The sequence below is a fragment of the Typopeltis vanoorti genome, chromosome 19, assembly GCF_054136105.1.
Source record: "Typopeltis vanoorti isolate ZY-2024b chromosome 19, IOZ_Tvanoo_1.0, whole genome shotgun sequence".
In the NCBI taxonomy this organism is placed as follows: Eukaryota; Metazoa; Arthropoda; class Arachnida; order Uropygi; family Thelyphonidae; genus Typopeltis; species Typopeltis vanoorti.
In genome coordinates, this window is record NC_143567.1 from 78,956,063 (window position 1) to 78,974,280 (window position 18,218).

Below are 18,218 nucleotides of genomic sequence, written 5' to 3' on the forward strand. Positions count from 1 at the left end.
ATAAACTTTTTTCCTGCCTATCTACAAATTATCCAAGAGTTCACAGGAAAAAACTGAATGGAATACAGCAATGTTTTTACAATAAAATATAAAAAAAAACCTCTAATAACCAGATGTAAAATGCCAAAATTGCAGTGCTTTACTGACTACTAATTTAATATAGTTTTTCTATTAAAAAAATTAAGTAAATAAAAAGGATAAACTTTCCTCTGTGATTGAAAATATTCAATCATATTTTACATTACCGACAAAATCTATAGCATAAGACTTACAGTGAAATAAACTTGTCCTGCATATGGTAATCCTGACATTTTAAATGCCTTTATATAAATGCATGTCCCAAGTTATAAAATTTCATTTACTGAGCTCCATCAGATTACTGTGCTTGGTGAAAATAAAAAGGTAATAGGAAGCCCAATGTTTGTCAATAAATCCTAATAGTTAAAATCAATCTCCATAATACAACTTGTACCTTGATTTCGTAAGCAACAAGAATACTATGTAAATAGAAGTAGACCATCTGAAAGGGTGAAGGACTATCTGGATTATTTTTTTTTTGTCTTATTTCTCTCTCTCACACACACACACGCTATGCTTTTTTACATTTGATGGACGGATCATTCAATTTATCCCATATTTTATGCAATTCGCTTGGAGACATTTTATGGGCTGTGATCAGAGACCTAAAGATACAAAGATCATCCTTTCTCTTATAAAATTTGAAACCATCATGATTTTCAGGTTTTAATCCAGCTTTTTTTGCACATATACCTGTTATGAATATATCTTCCAAATAGAAAAATGGAGTGTCCAGTGCTGTCCTATAAAGTACAGAGACAATATCATGAGACATTATATAACCGGTTCCAGATAGATAGTGGGGATAAATTCTATCTGAAAATACAATATCAGGAACAAACCACTTTGAAGTCCAGTCTTTGACTGGTACTGCATCTTTTATTAAACATCCAAGTAATAAATGTCTGTGCCCTTTAACCTGAAGGATATTTACAAGATTTGGAAGATGGACAAACATATCATCATCAGTTTTCATTACGTACCTGGCAGTTAAACAACTCATACTAATCCATTTGAGTAACATAACAGATTTGACAGTTAGATTATTATAAGTATCTAAAAAGTCGTGTTGAATGATATCTTCATATTCTTCACTTTCTTCTGTTACTTCTGCATTAAAAGTGTCATTTTGTGATCTTCCTAATAAAAAAAAACACTCTGACATCTTTCAACTTTGTTGCACTTGTAGCCCAGGTTTTCCTAATTGCTTTACGAGCAGCAAAATTAGATACAGAAGAGCAGACAACCACTACTAAATATAAACTTTTGCTATTATTTTCACATGAATATTTAGGAGATATGAGAACTGTATTATTCTCTGGAAGAATAAAGGCAGACAAGTTTCGCTGAGTAACCATCCACGTGAGATGCTGAGGAAGATGCATATGAGTGCCCACTCTTAAAGGCATATATATGATGCCCCAAACAACAAGTATACTCAGTACAATTAGCAGACATCGTCCAATTAGTCGAAATTCATCACCTGATGTCTCCTCCCCATCTCGCTAGATAAAAAAATAAAAAATAAAACAAAATATTTTTAACAAAAGACAAGTGTTTTTCAGTGCAGTAGTAGTCTCAATATCCAAAAACATACTGAAACATACCAGATTTCAACCATAGGCCAAATCAATATTGTTTATGTATATAATATGCAAAATAGAAATAGAAAAATTATCAAAAAAAAAAATTCTAAACAGTTATGCTTTATAATATAATTTAATAACAAGATATTAAAATAAGAAACTCAATAATTACTCTAGCCATAATGCTAACAATATTAATTTTTTTAAATGTATATTTTTAGCCTAAACAGTAAGGGCTTACATATGCTGAGATATATTTACAAAACACAACATTCATTAATATTGTAATAGTTTAACCTTAAATAACTGATATGCTACATAAAGTAAACTGTGAAATAAAAGCAAGTCAAAACAAATTTTGTGATCTAACAGATACCCATTAACCAAGTGATTAGGCTGCCTTTGAGCTTATCAATGCTTAACTGAAGACAGCGAAATTTTGGGTAGGTGAATACAGCTAAACTTATTCTAGATGGCCATGTAATGCACATATGCAAAAGTGTTGATTCTGAAAGGAATATCTCCTTTGCACGTGCATTCATGTAATTTTTTTTTTTTTTAAATTCTGTGGAAGGTATCAAGAGCATAATTTGATAAAATCAAATTGTCATAATTATATCTGAATTATTTTTTCATTTTTAAGAATAGGTATGTAAGTTGACATAATTATAAAAAATTGAGACAGAATTCCTGAATTAATTCTCAAATTCCTAATTCCATGGCAGAATTCAGAGGGTTCAGTTCACTCTAGAAGAGGAGGAGGAGGAGGAGAAAACCAGCTGGCCTTTCTAGATTTAGTGACTGTCAATCTGGTCTTTTGCATTTCTCAGTATTTTGAAAAGAAACACATGCTGATTATGTAATAGGTCCTCAGTAGAACATACAGCATGAACATTCAGCTTCAGTCTTGGCAGTTCTGATTTTTTGACTTGGTGATGTAGCATGGATCCATGCTACATCACCAAGTCAAAAAATCAGAACTGCCAAGACTGAAGCTGAATGTTCATACTGTATGTTCTACTGAGGACCTATTACTCCAAGAAGTGAATTACATATTATATTATTGCATGAGCACCTCCATTTAGTCCTAAGACTTACTGTGGGTGACCCAAACTATTAACACAATCAATCATACCTGTCCTTGAAACCATTAACAGGAAAAAACACTCAAAACTGACTCGGGCAACCCATTCCATTCATTCACTACTCTCCAAGAAAAAAGTCTACTCAAGCCCTTGCTAACCAAACTCTTACCCAACTTCCAGGGATGATATCTTGTTCTGCTCCCTCTAGCCAAGTGCTAAAACATTTTCCCTGAATCAACCTTATAAAAGTCTTTAAGTAACTTAAATGCTTCTATCATATCTCCTTTTTTCTATCATTGCGGACATGTATAATTTTATATTCTATCATATAAAGATGCAAACTAAACTACGCATTGTAGAAACCTGTATCTTCAGCAGCATACTCTATGGATGTGAGGCCTATAGAAAGATCTTGAGAATAAGCTGGATCCAGAAAGTGAACAATGAGGAAATCTACAGACGAATACAACCAAAAGAAAATCTGATCCAGAAAATAATCAAAAGGAAACTACGTCTCTTTGGCCATATATGTAGAATGAACGATGAGAGGGAAAATAAAAATACTGCTGTTTGGGATGATTGAAGGAAAGAACAAAAAAGGAAGACCAAACAGAGAATGGGGTGATGACATTGTCAAATAGTGGGAAGGCTCTATGCATGGACTAAGTCATCTTGCACAGAACAGAATGCAGTGGAGGAATCATGTCAAGATGGCATCGGACACCTACGGGCACTGGACCCATGGTTGTTGAGGATGATGATCATATCTCTCCCCCACACCCACCTATATTGCCTATTAACTAACTTTTGCAATCCACAAATCCTCAATCTATCCCCATAAGGAGCATTCCACAGACCACTCACATTTGGATCCTCTGGACCAGTGGTGGCGAACCTTTTTATGTGCATGTGCCAAAAATTTACCAATCGAGTTGCTGACGTGCCAGGCAGTTTTTAATAGGGGAAAAATTAATGGAACATTAATCTAACTTAATTTATTTACTTATAAATTTATAATACATATATTTATTTATATACAAATTTATATTTTTTTTATATAAATATAAATTTAAAATTTATATTATACTAATATTGTTCAGTGTAAAATTGATTATTGTATTATTAAATTGATTTTAATGATGTTGGTTTGAAAAAAAAAACAGTAGTGAGAAAGATATTTATGCATTGTAACTCACCATAGAAGTCAGCTAAGCATGGGAAGAAGCAGAAGGATGCCAACTTGTCAGCAAAATGCTTACCGTATTTACTCGAATATAACTTGTCCTCGCATATAACCGCACCCCCAGATTTTAATTTACGAAAAAAATACATTGAAAAGTTTTGCATATATCTCGCATACGAAAAATGTTTGAACATTGGAAGTTTTTTCACTTGGTTAGACTATAAATTATATATTTAGTTTAATCCTTTATCCAAGTGTAAGCAAAGTTTGCACCTGAAGTATCTTCAGGACTGGGGCAACTCGTGGCAAAGGTGGACTGACTTCACATCTCCTTGCAGACATGTATAATGCTATGCATTCTGGGAAGAGTCACTACCCAGACTGGTTTTGACCTTTATTGAAGTCTCTTCAGTCAGAGCCAGACCCAGACGTGATACCAAGACTGAAGTAATGCAGAAGTCATATTTTCACACCTTATTATTAAATTACTCTGGATTAGAGAAAGATGTTGGAAGTGTGACACCTTTTGGCAACTGGTATAGGAAAATATGATTTCTGCATTACTTCAACCTTGGTATCACCTCTAGGCCTGGCTTCCACTGAAGAGACCTCAATAAAGGTCGAAACGGGTCTGGGTAGTGACCGTTCTCATAATGCATAGCATTATACATGTCTGCAAGGAGATGTACTTTGCATTATGGGATACTAAGGCAAGTGATGTGAAGTCAGTCCACCTTTGCCACGAGTTGCCCCAGTCCTGAAGATACTTCAGGCAGAAACTTTGTTTGCTTACACTTGGATAAAGGATGAAACTAAATACATAATTTAATGTTTAAACAGGTTCGTGTTGAGGCGATAGTAACTCGCTCCCCGTGGTTAACAACAGGCTCTCCCCAACAGCCATCATATGCAGATGCAAGAAAAACAAGTAGTTTTATTGTATCCTCAATACGGTACAGAGTCAACCTTTTGCAGTCTGTGTAATATATTTCTCAACAAAGTGCAATTACAGACAGCAGGAATAAAAACGGTGCTAACTAATGAATCACATTAGTCCCCTCTATGCATTTGAAATTCTCGATGTCATTATGACAGATCACAAAGGCTAACTTCAAATAAAATTCTACCACAAATTGAAACATGCCATATAATGCGTGTGCGAGTTCTTCTGCGAGCTCAAAAAACCAGCAATAAAATTCAAACCAAGGGTTGAAATTTTGTTTGAGTTAAGCCCACCAGTAATGAGAAGTTGCGTCGGAACGATAAACGACACCCCCCCCCCTTCGTGAATGTGTTAATAACTAAAAAATATATAGTGAATGTTGTTATGACATTCGGTTGAAGAGAATTAGCATTTCAACACAACAACTGTTGGTTGCCTTTGTCTTTGGGTTGTGTTAATACCACACCAATCATATGCACATCTTCATAGCTGCTCTCTCGTGTAAAACAAAATCTCAGATGTGCCACCTCTGGCATGCATGCCAGAGGTGGCACATCCGAGGATTTTGCTGGCACATCAACAATTTACAGGTGATATCCTTTTATGCGCTTATAAATTATTCAACCGTTTTTTTAATTGTTACAATACATACAAGTTAAATTTTGTTTTACACGAGAGAGCAGCTATGAAGATGTGCATACGATTGGTGTGGTATTAACGCGACTCAAAGACAAAGGCAACCAACAATTGTTGTGTTGAAATGCTAATTCCCTTCAACCGAAGTCTATAACATCTGAAACTGTAAATTGTTGACATGCCAAAATCCTCGGATGTGCCACCTCTGGCATGCGTGCCAGAGATTTGCCATCTATGCTCTAGACCGGGCTGTCCAAAACACAGCAAGCGGTGCGATTTTGTGTGGCTTGCCTGCGGGTTTTGATTTTCACAAGTGAAAAAATAAAATAACTATTTGAATTGAATGTGTATTAGATATTTTAATTCTATCACTAATCAATAATCTCGATGTTGGTAATTTTATATATATTAATAATACCCACGTGTTTCTCAAATATTATGTGTGTCAAAGAAGCGTTCTTACACTGTTTTGTTCCGACGTGCGTGCTCCAGGCGCTAAACCTAACTAAAGGTAGGACTCTCCAAGTAATTTAATATATGTACTGTATTTATTGTTCTTGATGCGTCCCTCAGATAAATTTTTTTTTTAAATTCGGAACTGGGATTACTTAAGGTTGGACAGCCCTGCTCTAGACCACTTCTTCATCTCAAAGAAATCCAGGTGACCAGACCTGAGCACAGTAATCCAGATGTGGTCATATTAAGGCCTTATAAAGAGAATGATAACTTCTTTATCACTGCTTGTTAGTGTGTTCCTCAATAACCAAGTAATCTTTTGAGCTACCCTGACAACTTTAGCAATATGTCCTCTAAACTTCAGCTGTCAATCTAATTGACCCCAAATCCCTTCTGTCATCAATTTCCTGCAGTATGGTTCCTTAATGTGATGCACAGCTTGTAATATTTGTATCCCAAAATGCATAACTTTACACTTTTCCACTTAAATTGACATCCATTATGTTTTGTGCATACTGTCAGCCTATTTAAATCATCCTGCAAGCTTTTACATCTCCTTGATTAACTATTACCCAACCAAATTTTGCATCATCAGCAAACAACTGAATATCACCCTTCAAATTATTTCCTATATCATCAGGGCCGGTTCGAGAGTATCTGATGCCCCTATACATTGTCTCTATATATTTTTTGTCATACATACACAAGCACATGTGGATATTTATAAAAATAATATCATTATGAACATTAAAAAAATACAAAAATAATGTATGATCATCAGCGAGCACCAAGATGGCTTGACTTATTTCAGTTTTTTATTATTAATCAAGGTTTTACTCATTTTTTTCAAAGGTTGTAATTTTTCCCCAAACTATGCAGCAAAATCTGGTGCCCCGAAGTGTCTTAGTGCCCTTAGGCGATTGCCTAGGTTCGCCTAATGATAAAACCGGCCCTCTATATCATCTATGTACAAATTAAACAGCAACAGTAATCACATGCCTTCTCCTGGATTCTGCTCTTCCATATACTATTTTTTGGTATCTGTCCACCAGCCACTCTTTTATCCATAGCACCAGTTTCCTATCAATCCTCATTTGTTGCAGTTTGCGTGCATCCTGTCAAATACCTTTTGCTAAATCTAACAGTATCATTCTGTAGCTATTCCCTTTATCCAACTTACTAAGCCATGACCAACCCTTCACAAAGACATAATGCCCCTCACAGTATCATATTCTTAGCCACACAATTCTGAATTCTCTTTTTGACCAACTTTTTCACTACTTTTACCACCACTCCTGGGATACTGATTGATCTATAATTTGCTACCACAGACTTAGTCTAACTCCAAAACCATTTAAATGTAGTCTGTCAGGCATATATAAGTTCTTTCATCGATCAAATTCACTCCATACATCAATAAACTGCACACCATTTCTCCTGTATAATCTCCTCATGGACTCATAGCACTCATGGCCCCTCTTCTTAACTCTGTCCTATCATACCGAGGCAGCAGACTCACAATTTTTACTTCCTTACTGTTCATTTTTGCTTCTTTCAAGAACTCTTTAAATATCCTCTCATTGCACGTTCCTCCCCTTTCAAATAATTTGTTTCTGTCATAAACAATTATTTCTTTCACTTCTCACTTCCGCAAACTAACAGCATCGATCACATCCTTGATTTTCACACTTAGGAAACATGCTTTCATCACTTTCTCATTAAGTATAGTTCTTATCATCAAATCTTCATACAATACTGTATCTTTATTTGCAGTTTCTCTCACTTTCACACATTCTAAATTTAAAATTTTTTCCATCCTCCCACCTGTTGTATCACATGCCAGTTGTTTCTAGAAAGAGCTATTTCATTCCTTACCATCACTTCATCAGCCACTTGTGAAACACTCTCATTCCGAGGTTTCATTCACTACTTCCACATTTGTCAGATCATTTGCGCTATCTTTGCTTATATTGTTAATCAGATTGTCTTTTTATTTCTACTCCTACTTTATCAACCAGATGGTAGCCTTCATTTCTCAATTTTTAGAAAGAAACTCATACTGGACTTTACATTCATGCTCTTTCACACCAACATACTTGTCAAAAATCTGCCACCATTAAGACTGATACATTGAGTTCACACTCTCTGCTTTACTGAAATGCTGCTCTCTCACAAAATAAATAATTACATCAAGTCCATCTTCCTTGCTAATGGCTTTACTGAATCGTATGTCAACAAAATCATTAATAGTTTCCTTGTCATCTGCTTCTCATCATGACAGTGATGTAAAGATGGTCAATTGTGTCACTATTCCTTAAAGGTGTCTGAAGGCGAAGGCATAAGCAACAGATCTGTTGATTGACAAATGTCATTTTGCCTTTAACAAAATTTCTTCTTTTCCAGGCTCTGCTAAAGATAAAACTTCTGTTCTTTAGCCCATTCTGGAGTCTATCAAATTTCTTGCAAGTGTGCATTATATTTTGGCCAAACTGGTAGATTGGCCATATGTCATGATGAACATCATCTAGACCACATTAAATTTCAGAAGCCTGAACAGCTGGGAATTGCAGAACATGCTACTATCTCCACCAAACAATGAATCCTTTAGAAGAAGAAGATTAAGGTTCTTCGTAAAAGTAATTATCTTATGGAACACATGTAGAAAGTTGTGAAATCCTGCTACACAGTCTGAATCTCAAAAGAAGTGACTGACTGAAATTATGGAAAATAGTATTTATTCACATGCTCTGCAAATAATTAAATTTCATAAAATAATTAATTAATGATCTCGTTTAAAGTTATTTCATCTATATACCTTAACGTATACAGACCATGCCACTTTATAGCATGTACGTGTAGTTCATACATTTTCATTGTTGAATCTTTCAGTTTCTGTTTTATTTGCTTTAATTTGAAAGTCATACTGAAGATACCCTTGACACTGGAAAAAAAATACTATGCTAATAAAAAAAAGTTACATAATGGGAAAAACCTACTGTAACATTCATTCAGACCACTGTCCAATAAGAGCCACCCTCAAAATACATAGAAAAAATGAAGAATGCATATGAGCACAGTCCAACCATAAAAAACACTCAAAACAGATAAACCCAGAAGAATTTAGAAAAAATGTAGAAGAAACCAACTGGAAATTAAAAAATGACATCGACAAAGATTTAACAAACTTTAATAATCAGTTAATGAACTGCAAAGAAAGAACCTCCTATGAACTTCCTCCTAAGACCAGGGAATGCCTATCAGTAAGAACGATAGAACTATTGAAGAAAAGAAGAATACTGAAAGATACAGGAAGAGACTGTTTAGAATATAAAATTATCTGTAAACAACTGAGGCAGAATATCAAAGACGACTATAACATATATAGAACAACAAAATTGGCAGAAGCAGCTAGGTTCTGCAGTAGCCTAAAAAAAGCAGAAAAAGAAATAAATCTAAAGCAACCACTACCATCAGTCATCAAGGAAACAGACACACAAACAGAAGTGAAATGGAAAAAATAGTAAAATCGTTTCATGAGAACCTTTACTCATCTAAAAAAGTAATCACAGCTCCAGTACCAGACGAAAATTTGGAAATACCATCTGTCCTACCTGAAGAAATAAAAATGGTTATCCACCACATGAAAAATTACCAATCACCAGGAATTGATGGTATAAAATCTGATAAATTAAAAATGGGTGGACAAGTACTCTTTAAAGCTCTAGCAGAAAGATTTACCCGATATATACAATTAAGGAAACTACCTACTGAATGGAAAACATCAAAGACCATAATTCTGTATAAAAAAAGTAATAAAGAAGATATCAGTAACTACAGACCCATCTGTCTATTAGCACACACAAAGTATTCACCAGAGTCATCCTAAACAAAATACAAACCTCCATCAATGAAAATTGCTGCAAAGAACAGGCTGGTTTCAAAAAAGCTTCTCGACAATAGATAACATTCAAACTACTACTCAGCTAATAGAAAGATGCAGAGAATACCAGATTCCACTTTGTCTTCTTTTTATAGATTTTAAAAAGGCATTTATTTGACACTGTTGAACATAACGCAATATTCCAAGCTTTAACAGAAGAACAAGGCATAGAAAAAACATACATCCAACTCATAAAAGATATCTACAAAGAAAGCACAATAAATATCACCCTTTCAATCACCCAATTAAAATTAACTTAAGTAGAGGAATACATCAGGGCAATGTCTTATCGCCAATGGTGAGCTATGGAAATTTTAACAAAGGACTCGCATTGTCGAGCAAAAAAAAAAAAAAAAAAGCTTAACTTACCCTTATAATACTTATATTGCAATTTGTAGAGCTTCTAATAGATATGATAATTCCTGTAGGATATCAATCATTAATGCTAGATCTTTTAAAAATTCCAAATTGAGAACTCGGCCCTTGTATTAAAATGCTTACATAAAGCTGGGTAATTTCTCCACAAAGCAAGAGCTGTTCGTAAACTGCAAGCTGCCCATCATGGTCCAAACACACGGCCGATCTTTAAAATTCCGTTACCAGGGTCTTTTGCAATCGTATTTAATTTTCGTTGATTTTTGGTGATTGATGATAAAAAGCATATAATTTATCCATAAATATTTCAAAATGATTTATTTCTTTAATGTTTTTTATCAAGTTGTCTAATGCTAAGTGTAAACAATGAGCACAATGCCAAATCATAACGTTGGGAAATTTTTGTAGAAGTTTGATTGCAACACCTGATTTGTTTCCTAACATTACACTACATCAGAACAAAATGCAATGAAATGATTTTTATATAGTTATCAGAAACTCCATATGAATTTAAAGTAGCAATTATAGTAGCATGTATACATTCCATGGTGGTATTTCCTAGTTCTACAAGATTATTAAACAAGAAGAACAAGGGGATCGCAAATTTGAGAAAAATTTAACAAAGGGCTCACACAAGCCCCTTATTGCTCACCACTGCTTATCACCTAATCTCTTCACATCTACTCTGGACAGCATCATTCAAAAAACTGACATGAAACGTGGAATAATAAACATTGATGGTGAAATGTTAAATAGCCTATTATTCACCACTGATGTGATATTAATATCTCGCTCACCCAAACTCTTAGAATCAATGCTGAATAACATAAGCCAAAATTGCCAAAAAATTGGATTGGAAATACATCCGGACAAAACAAGATGGATGAAAAACAAATACTGTAGAGATTATACAATCACTCTAGAATCCCACACCATCGAAAAAGTTGAAGATTACATCTACCTTGGCCAGTCCATAAAAATGAATAATGACATATCAAATGAAATAGTAGGGGAAAAAGAGCTGCTTGGATAGCCTTCAACAAAATAAAATCAACAATTACCAACCAAAACATAGATATAGAAATAAGAGCTCATCTTTTCAATAGTCACATCTTACCAGCATTAACTTATGGCAGTGAAACATGGAACACAACTTTATAAGAAGAACAAAGCTTAATGATAACTCAACGTGCGATAGAAAGAAAAATGTGCAATGTAAATAAAATAGACCACGTAAAAAATCAGGAAGAAGTCTGGACTCAAAGATGTAATAAAAGCAATCTACAACAGCAAAAGAAGATGGGCAGGACATCTTGCCAGAATGAGAGACAACAGATGAACAGTCAGAGTAACAAACTGGTATCTGAGAGATACCAAAAGGAAATCTGGAAGACCCAATGATTAAGAAAGTCGGAAGAAAATGGAGAAGAAAGGCCAGTCCAGAAAAAAGTCCAGCAGGAATAGCTGGACTCTTTATGACATGCAGTCATGGAGAAATGCTGACTGAAATCACAGGTCCATCAAGATAATCAAGGTAAGAAAGATGTGTTAAGTTTTATGTAATTATCATGGCTTACATTCCAATTCGTCAAGCTGCAACAAACATTACAAAGTAAGGCAGAGAAACTTTAAGTCATAAGTCAAAATGAAAGGTTTCAACTTTTGGCTTTCTCTTGCAGAGAATGTTGGACTGTAAAAATACACTTTAATTAATAAATAAGGTAGATATTTCGTACTAAAAATATAAGGTACTGCCATGGGTAATCCTTTGTCTCCACCTTTGGCTAACTATTTTTTGAAACAATTCGAAGTGACTATGTTTTCATCCATTCACCCTAAACCATCTCTTTGGTATCGTTATGTCGATGATGTTTTTGCCATTGGTCACATACTGAAGATGAGCTTTCCACCTTCCTACAGATAAATAGCCTTCATCCTTGTATTCAATTCACAATGGAAAAGGAAAATTCTGGTACTTTATCATTTTTGGACATCCTGCTTACTCGAACTTCTTCTGGTACCTTATCTACAAGTGTCTTTCGAAAGCCCACATTTACTGGCAGATACATTCATAAAATGAATGTATCTGCCAGTAATTTTTGAGATGTATGGTGAGTAAATCTACTCACCATACATCTCAAAAATTTGGCATTCTTAAATCTCTAATTAATAGGGCACATAAAGTTTGCTCTTCTCCAGAAATCTTACAACAAGAACTTTCCATCATTAAAAAGTTAATGGTATCTAATAATTACCACCCTAATCAAATCCAACAGATAACTGAATCTTATGTTTCAATACCTAAGGTTTCTTCAACAGTTTGCAGAGTTCCAATCCCCTACATTCCAGGAATCTCAGAACCTATTGGTAGAATTTTAAAAAAGTACCAATTGATTCCCACTTATATTCCTATCAACAAAATTTCTTCCTTATTACCTTCTACAAAAGATAAACTGTCATCTCTGTTCTTGGCTGGCATTTACAAAATTCCTTGTGAATGCGATGTTTCTTATTTTGGACAAACTGGCCGTTCTGTGGAAAAAAGAATTAAAGAACATCAATATTATATTGATTACAACAAACCTCAGAAGTCTGGTCTAGCACAACACAGTATTACCACTACCCATAATATCCAGTGGGATAAAGCTATTCTACTTCACAGATGCAGGTTCAAATATGAACGCCTCTTTAAAGAAAGTTGTGAAGCTTTTTTACACCTACCGAATTTAAATCGAAATGATTGCGTCTCTCTCTCGAAGATCTAAGAGACTTTTATTTTATGTAATCATTAAAAAACTAATTATCTTAAATATTAATTATTTATTAATTTCTTTCATTTCCTAGCTCACAACAACATTGTATTTTAATAGGTGATCCACCAAATATTCGGTACTTGTATTCTATTCCTATCTGTTTGTAACACTGAAGATGTACTATTATTTTTAGTATGAAATATCTACCTTATTTATTAATTAAAGTTATTACTGTGGACTTATGTGTTGTTTTTAATAATTATACTATGCCACAAGTCCCTCTAAAAATAAAAATACACTGTTATGGTAATCACCCAGTTAAAATGTACCATGGTTACGGTATCTGTGATTTGGAGTGTTGTTAAAAATTGAGTCTGAATGTGGTGGTGCACATCCTTTATAGCTGCATTTATGCCACAAATTTCAGTGAGGTTAACGCAGAAGTGAATTTTAAAATTTGTATTCAATTATTTATATTGTCTCTTGAGAGGATTTTTTAAAGGAGATTTGACTGCAGTGAACTAAATTGTTTTTCTTTTCATGTTGTTATTAGATACTAATGTTAGAGAAACAGCCATGTTGGTGCAAACTGGCAGAAGCAAGGTTATGCACCAGCTGATTGGGCAGCCTGCTACAATCAGATTCAGTCTCATATAATAACTAATTACTGGCCAAGAAATAGGTATGAACCAGTTTTTTTCTTACATAGTACGTCTCATGTTAGTTTTGTCAAATTTCTTAACTTTTACCACTATATGATGAGGTTCCAATTTTATATTTTTATCACATGCATCACTATTAGCCATATTAGTTTCTGCTTGCTATATTTTTCAAAGTTGATGTTACTGAAAGTAAAAGCAAACAAACATTTTTATTTCTCCTACTCAAGAATGGTATACTAGCCAGATATTAAGTTATTAAGTATTGGTTGAAGCTTAAAATGGCTGGATTAGTTACATGACTTGAAATACCAAGGTAGGATTTCAGGACTTGCAACTATATTGGTATTTATGAATTATTAATAATTTTTAATGGAACCTTACACAAATAGTTAAGTTGCAAATCAGTAGCTGCAAAACAGGTTACGTATTTTAGCAATTTAGGCAATTTTTTTGCAAATAACAGCAAAAGTATTGTTCATGGTCAGAAGCCAAATGAATAAATTTATGTGAAAGAGAAATTAGTCAACAGATTAAACGAACAAAATACAAGACTGTTCAAACCCATTTTAACTTATGGATCTGAAATGCAGATTAGAAATAAAACAGTTCATCAAAGACTGAAGACCACACACATGACAGAACCATATTAATACTCGGGACTTCTATGGAATCATATGCCTCACCATGGGAGATCTATCTTATACAACATGAAGTCTATCATACTATTCCTTGAACCTTTCAGTCTGCACTTTCACCATACCATGAGGCAATGCAAGCCATGGTTCAACAATTCACCATGCAAAAAAAAAAAAAAACTTCTCACTGCCTCCTGCAACTTCCAGGGATGACCATTTGTCCTTGTTCTACTACACGACAAATCTCCCCAGTATAAATTCTGTAAAATGTAGATATAAGAAAACTTAATACTGTTAATATTCAATAATATGTAATCAAAGATAATCTGAGCAGAGAAAGATTGGGGCAGGGGGAAGGAAATGAAGCAAATTGGTAGAGTATGATTTGGAGGAAGATATACACTGGAAAGAAGTCAATGGACACCATAGTATGAGGAACAAACAGCGATGGCACCCAACTTAATAAGATGTAGGACCTCCATTCACTGTGATGACTGCTATTGTATGCTTGTGGAATATATGCCCCGTAGGATTACGGGGCATATTTTCCACAAGCATACAATAGCAATCAATGGAAATTTTGGACCATTCTTCCTATAGGCATGTGATGAGATCCCGTATTGGTGTTGGGCAGATGTCCCTTGACCTCACCAGATGTTCCAGTTCATCCAAGAGATGTTCAACAGGGTTGAGATCAGGGCTCTGCAGAGGCCAGTTAAGAGTGGCCATGTTCATGTCTAGAAAGCACACAATTACAGCAGCAGCCTTATGACATGGTCATGCTGAAAGAGACAATGGTCAGTTCCGTAGAAACACCACAAATTAGGAAGCAATACAATGTCCAGAGCATTCAGAAACCTCTGAGAGTTAAATGTTTTCATGGCATCACAAACAGATGTCTGAGGCCAAACCAGGAAAAACAGAACCATACCATCACACTGCCACCTCCAAATTTCATAGTTGGGGTTACACATGCTGGTAAGAGACATTCATCAAGCATCCACCACACCTATCCATCTGCTTGGCAGAGGGTAGAGTGATTCACCAGTCCATAACAAGCTTTCCAAGCTTCCATGTCCCATTGTACTTGCACTTTGCATCTGTGAAGATGATGCTGCATGTTGGTTTGGGTAATGTGAACTTGCATATTATGATCCTAGCATAGAAACCCATGTTGCGAACCTTAGTGCTGAATGTTTTTCTGCTGATACATGTTTCAGTTGATGCCTGGAACTCCACATTCAACATGTTTGCTAAAAAATAACAGGTTTTACATTATCCTTTGTAGCACCCTATGGTCACGTTTAGTGAGTGTGGTGAATCGTCCATTGTGGGTAGCACTTGCAAATTACTCCCTGCACTTCCATCTCAGTATGGTATCAATGATTGTTGACCTGGGGTGGCTCAATTCAACAACAATTTGCCAAACAGATAGGCCTGCAACCATGTTGCAGGCCTATCTGTTTGGCAAATTGTTGATCAGTTCCCTTCTTACAGTCATTTCACCTGGACACAGTTGCACTGACTTGGGAGTCAGTGCAACTGTGTCCGGTTGAATCATATTCAAAAAATTTATACTGGCTGCAAACATGCGAGTCATTACATGGCACGATGCACCTTGCCCATAGGGGGGGGGGTCCGTTGACTTCTTTTGAAGTAGTGTACGCAACTTATAGGTTCAAGTAGTGAAGAATGCTTTATAAGAATGAAATGTAATAGATGATCAAATCAGATACCTGATATGATCAACCATTGTACATAATAAAGTATTTGTGGATACAAGTTGTAGACAGAGAATAGTTCATGAAATATTGTGTTGGACTACCATATCTCATTCACCCCCTTTGGAAGCAATAGACAGATAATAGATAACATTATTCTCTCATGGGGCAGCCCAGTGACCTCTAGAGAGTGCATCCCCTAGGTGGCAGATAGGGGGAGCCCACCAAATATATGATGAGGTGGTCTGAATATATCGAATACGGACTTGTGGACCAACAAAGCCATAAAGGGCAATTAACCCCTAGCTGGATCTATCCTCTTCTTCCAATACTTTAAGGAAGATCCACTCATTTTAACGTTTCCTATAAGGCCTTATCAGTCAGCTCTTCTTACTTTATAACTATTATGCTATTACAGTACTCGAGGACTATAGGATGTATCCATCTTTGGTCCATATTTATGTCCTCTCTAAAATCACTTCTGTTCTCTTCAATACTTGTCCTATGAGTTTAAATTTGGAAGAAGGCAAGTTCAGATGCCTTAAGGTAGCAGCCCTACCACTAGACTATCCATCACCAGGCTAATAACCTGACATGGAGAACACTAAATTATTTTTAAGCCAACAGAGAAAGGTATTCGAAATGAATCTATGGAAAAAGACCCTGGAATGAAAAAGATAAAATGAAAATGGAAATGATAAAACACATATAATACATATAGCAAACTGGAACATAAGAGAAATAGCATATAAAGAAATAGAATTAGATTTAATATTAAATGAAAGAAATTTTAAAATAGCAGTAATCACAAAAATAAAAATAAAAATTTAAAGGAACCATGAGAACTGACAATTTTAATGTAATATATAATGGAGTTGACAGAGACCAAAGAGCACAAGCAGGTGTTATATAATTTGGATCATAATTCCCTTTCAAAATAGTTAACATATAAAGTATGGAATAAATGAATAACAGAAGCTAGAATAAAAATAGACAAAGGTTATTTAACAATAATTGGTTTATATGCCCTAGAAGGAGGAAGGGAAGAGGATAATTTTGAATTTTATAATCAATTACAAAATATATATATATATATAATAAAATAAGTAAAAATCACTATGCAGGTAACCCCTCATATAGCACGGTAATTATACAACAAGGTTTCGATTTAACATGGTCTACAAACTGTAGTAACCCTTGTTCAAAGTGGTACTTAAACAACACGGTTTCGATATAATACAACTAAAAATTCACACGTATAAAACTAATTAAATTTTAATAATATGAATATTTTGTCTTAAGTATTGATGATATCTTAAGATATCATCAATACAGTTATTACAAACAATACTAGGAATTACATTCAAAGGAACAGTTAGTGTGCATGCTTACATTGGAATCCCTCTAGTGTGTTTGAGGACTAAAAAATTCAGCTGTAAATTTAAATTGAATTAAAAATATATCTTATAAATTTATTTTATACAATTGAGGATAATTTCCCAGACCTTTGGGATAGTGAGACAGTCACTGCAGTTAAGGTTGGGTCTGTGACATAATGCTTTAGCACCAGCATTTTCTTTATATAAATACTCATGTTTATATAAGGATCTATGTAGCAGTTTGGTGTTTTGCCATTGGATTCTATGGTTAGGGTTTTCAACTCCATGTTGAGTGAGGTCCGATTAGTGTGGTTTGATCAGACAGATGTGGTCTTGTTTTAAATTTAATTCAGAGAAACAAAATGTGCACGCTCTGGATACCAGAGATTTTATGATGCCAAATTTTTGAGATGGATGGTGAGCAGATGAATTGTGGATGTAAAGACCTGGAAAAGTTGGTTTTTTTCGATAGACAGAGGTGGAGATGGAACCATCTTGTTTCCATTGGATGTGTATATCAAGAAAGGAGATGCCTTATGATGATTCTTTTTCAAGTGTGAATTTGATGCGAGGATGAAGGTTGTTGATCTTATCTATAAATGAGTTCAGTACAGTTCAGAGTGACTCCAGACTGCAAAGACGTCATCCACATATTGAAGCCAAATTTTTGGTTTTGGTTCCAGAGCAGAGATTTTATCTTCTAGGTGTTCCAGAAAAAGGTTGGCTAAGTTTGGTGATAAGGGAGAGCCCATTGCTGTTCCTTCCTCTTGTTTATAAATTTTGTCT

At 34.8% G+C, this 18,218-nt stretch overlaps 1 protein-coding gene across 1 annotated transcript in view; it reads right to left on the bottom strand.

Moving 5' to 3' along the window:
• Positions 1 to 216: 216 nt before the first annotated feature.
• The window catches only part of LOC150096280 (beta-1,3-galactosyltransferase 1-like), a 30,927-nt gene continuing 12,925 nt past the window's right edge, over positions 217 to 18,218 (bottom strand). Inside the window, 2 exon segments of the mRNA XM_090408829.1 lie at positions 217 to 1,234; positions 1,236 to 1,583. Coding sequence (XP_090264955.1) covers positions 590 to 1,234; positions 1,236 to 1,583 — 993 coding nt within the window. The 3' untranslated portion in view covers positions 217 to 589.